This window comes from Morone saxatilis, unplaced genomic scaffold (assembly GCF_004916995.1).
Source record: "Morone saxatilis isolate NCDOM2014 unplaced genomic scaffold, NCSU_SB_2.0 Contig12, whole genome shotgun sequence".
Classification (NCBI taxonomy): domain Eukaryota; kingdom Metazoa; phylum Chordata; class Actinopteri; family Moronidae; genus Morone; species Morone saxatilis.
In genome coordinates this window covers 6,223,871-6,227,312 of record NW_023339674.1, presented here as the reverse complement: position 1 = coordinate 6,227,312, position 3,442 = coordinate 6,223,871, and the positions used below count along the sequence as shown (strand labels likewise).

Here is a 3,442-nt window from a genome sequence, read left to right as displayed (position 1 = left end):
TCTTTGTGGGCGTAAGACGAGTGGGCATAGCCTCTTTGGCATTCGCACTGCCAAGGTGCCCACAGGAGATTTAAAAATGGGGATAGGAAAGCCCCTTAGTGGGTGCTACAATGTTGAGGAAGTGAGACAGCTTTTTAGAAAGAAGCCCCCAACTTCCAACACAGGCTGAGGGCTGAAGCACTCAGAGAATAGAGTCCAATGCACATAGGAACGGAGAGCGGGAGCAAGGTACGGATGTGGCAAAATAGAGTATAAGGCACAGCAAGAGGAAAAAAGTAGATAAAAGGTAAAGACTGAGCAGGGGAAGAGATTGAGAGAGTGACAAAAGAGCCCAGGAGGAAAGCATCACTGCATCGGAAGCTTACAGGATATCGAGCAAAAAGAGTGAAGAGGGAAGAAAGAGGCAGAGCACATTTCTGCCACAGACAAAGTGGCTCTGTTAAAAGAACAGTCACCTTGTGGGTTAAGTACCAGATTCATATTCTCTTCAAGCAACACCAAACAACAACGTAAACCACACCTGTTAGATCATTAAAATCCAATTCCACTTCCATCAAGTATTACCCACTAAATGTGCAATAATACCAATCAGCCTCTGCAGTCAATAAGACATGCTTGTAAATGTCACGGCATTCATCCAGGGAACTCCCGGAGATATTCAGTGGCCACCATCGTGGCGAGCATGTGAGATGAAAGAATCATGGGTTTTGTGTGCTGGTCCCCAAGATAAGCTATGAATCAATTGGCCGCTAATGTAACCATTCAAGCAATTAGCACCATGACAAATTTATAAGCGATGATTACTCGGCTGGTTGTCCGTGCAATTTCCTGAACGGAACAGAGTCAGTTAAACCCGAAATGGCATATTACAAGTCTTTCTCACTCATTTCCTGAACGACATAATACAATATTTGATTGCCCAATATTTTATATGTACTTTAAACTCCCATGTCCTGCCCACAGAAGCAGAGGTGCCATTGAGAACAGAGAAGCAGCCAATTTGCCATATCGAAGAGCCACATTATTTGCCTTAGAGCACACTGTATTACTCAACAGCGAGATGTCATAACACAGAACACAACAATTCTATCACACTATTTGAGATATGGCACAATCTGTGGAGCTGTTATTTACCCAAAGCAATATGAGACTGTATAGCAGGGTTAACTGTCCCACTCATAAAAGGATGTTATCTCTACAGTCACAGCAAGAGTAATAATGATAATGTTAGGAATCGGACCTGCTCTGACCAAGCAGGACCACAGCTCTACTTCTATCAGAGATTTGCTTAAAGAAGTGAAATTGGTAAGAAATTATTCAAATTCCTTTGGCCATGTGACCTGACCAATGATCCAGGATCAGCAGTCCCTGACTAAGAGGCAGACTAACAACTGAAAGGGAGATTCCAGAGGGGCCCCAAGCAAAACTTCAGTTATCGCAAAGTTACAACATGGATTTAATCAGATATCTACGCCGTATGCTGTTATCCAGTTATGTACCAGCTCACGAATGTGTGTCAACTTATAGATCTTTCCCATGAAACGGTTTGAGGGACTTTGTCCTAGATTAAGACTTCTGAACACAGACGAGAGCAGGAATATTCAAGGTCCACTAGGCATCAAGCAAGCATCATTATGTTTATCCGCCAGTGTAACAGACTCTGGGCTACTTACGACAGTTCTCCTCGTCGCTGCTGTCTGAGCAATCATCATCATCATCACATCTCCACAGGGTCGGGATGCACCGTCCGTTCTTGCACTGAAACTGCCCAGTTTCACACTCCGACTCCGTATGAGTTCCTGTGTTGTCAGAAAAAAACTAGTTTTCAGAGGCTTTCTCATTTCATTTAGGGAGCATTATGTGATTCTTGAATATGTGTAGATGTCAGATGTATTGAAATCTAAGAATACCATAAAGTATATATTGTGATTTTAGGCATTTACAGGAAAGCGGTGGTGTGAGTACTTTTTAAAAAGCAGCTTATGGCAAAAGAGGGCTCGACTACCAACTGTTTATGGCTGTGTTTCTTAACTATGGAGGTTAACTGATATTTTACAATATTGGCTTTACTGTAATAAAGCATTATTAATGACCCGAGTATTGAAGGGTGTAAAGTGGTAAATAGACAGGCTATTGCTCTTCAAATATTGTAGGTAGGCTTCCTCCAATATTAGCTGTTTTAATATGTAGTTAATGTGCTTTCCTTAAATCCAACATTCCTACAACAAGATTTTACACTTCTGTTGTTATTATGTGCTTATGAGATGAGCTCGCTTGTTTTGAAAATGTATGAATAGGCTTTGACACGACCGTAACTGCCTACCACCAGTGTCCTACCGGCACTTCAACACAAAGATCAGGCAAAGGCAAATCTATCACGGCGTGTTTTTTTTTTTTTTTTATATGTGTGTGTTACAAAAACACAAAGCAGACCATCGCAGCCTGCACTTTGACTTCACATCACCAGACAGTCTCACTACAACATAAGCCTCCTGCATTTGGACACGTGTTGGGGGTGTACTGACTGATTCTTCCGCGTATTGCCACTTAATGTCCACTGTGATCGCGATCACCCCGCGAACCAAAAGTGGCGATCCAGGTGTGAGTCATGCCTTTGCATCTATCAGCGCAGCACATGGAAGACAATTGAGAGACGAGCCCGTTTCTCAGCAGACAAACGACCCCCCCCCCACCACCCTCCTCAAAGCGTTTCCCCAGTCCGTGATGCGATGCAACATTCACCTCCTCGCTGACAGAAGTGTCTCTTACCTTTAGCGCGATGGAGCTCCATAAGTAACAAATGTAATAGCACAAGCTTTCCGACTTCCGTCCACATCTTTAGATCCTGGGGGGCTCTACGGTTGTGTTCATGCAAGTGAAGAAAAAAACCAGTGAAGGATCCCCAACCTCTCACACTCGGCTGTGTGTGATCCTCTCTCTGCCTCTGCTACTGTGTGAGTGTGTGTGATCAGCCTGGCTCTCCGCTCTGCCTCGGCCGCAGTTTGAATCGGTGACGCTTTATGGGCGGGATGGCTGGTCGTGGTGCCTGCGGTTAATGTAGTAGGTAGACAAAACACATCATGATAAGGAAGTCATATCTGCATACTGCTGAGTCACACATAGCAGGCTGTTTCAGGAAACTTTAGCCCATCAGGGACATGCAAATTTATCGTCAAAATATTTGTTAAAGAAATTGTTTTTACATAGATATTTTCACTTGGACTAGAAGATTGATGCTGTTTGGGTAGTGTTGACAGCTAAAATAGGAATGCTGTAGCCATAGTTACCTATCATTAAAGACTAGAAACAATGAAACTTTGTCCTGAAATTAAAGACCTCCTTAAGGCTTGTTTAACCTCTACCGCAACCATTAGTGTGTGTATAAATGACAACTTGGGGTTTTAAAGGATTTTATGTCCTTGGTTACCTGGAAACCACAAGA

The 3,442-nt window shown here is 43.2% G+C and overlaps 1 protein-coding gene across 1 annotated transcript in view; it reads right to left on the bottom strand.

Moving 5' to 3' along the window:
• Positions 1-2,950, bottom strand: part of lrp8 (low density lipoprotein receptor-related protein 8, apolipoprotein e receptor) — a 161,027-nt gene extending 158,077 nt beyond the window's left edge. The window contains 2 exon segments of the mRNA XM_035654111.1: positions 1,674-1,799; positions 2,770-2,950. Of these exon segments, the coding sequence (XP_035510004.1) occupies positions 1,674-1,799; positions 2,770-2,836 (193 nt within the window). The 5' untranslated portion in view covers positions 2,837-2,950.
• Positions 2,951-3,442: the final 492 nt, after the last annotated feature.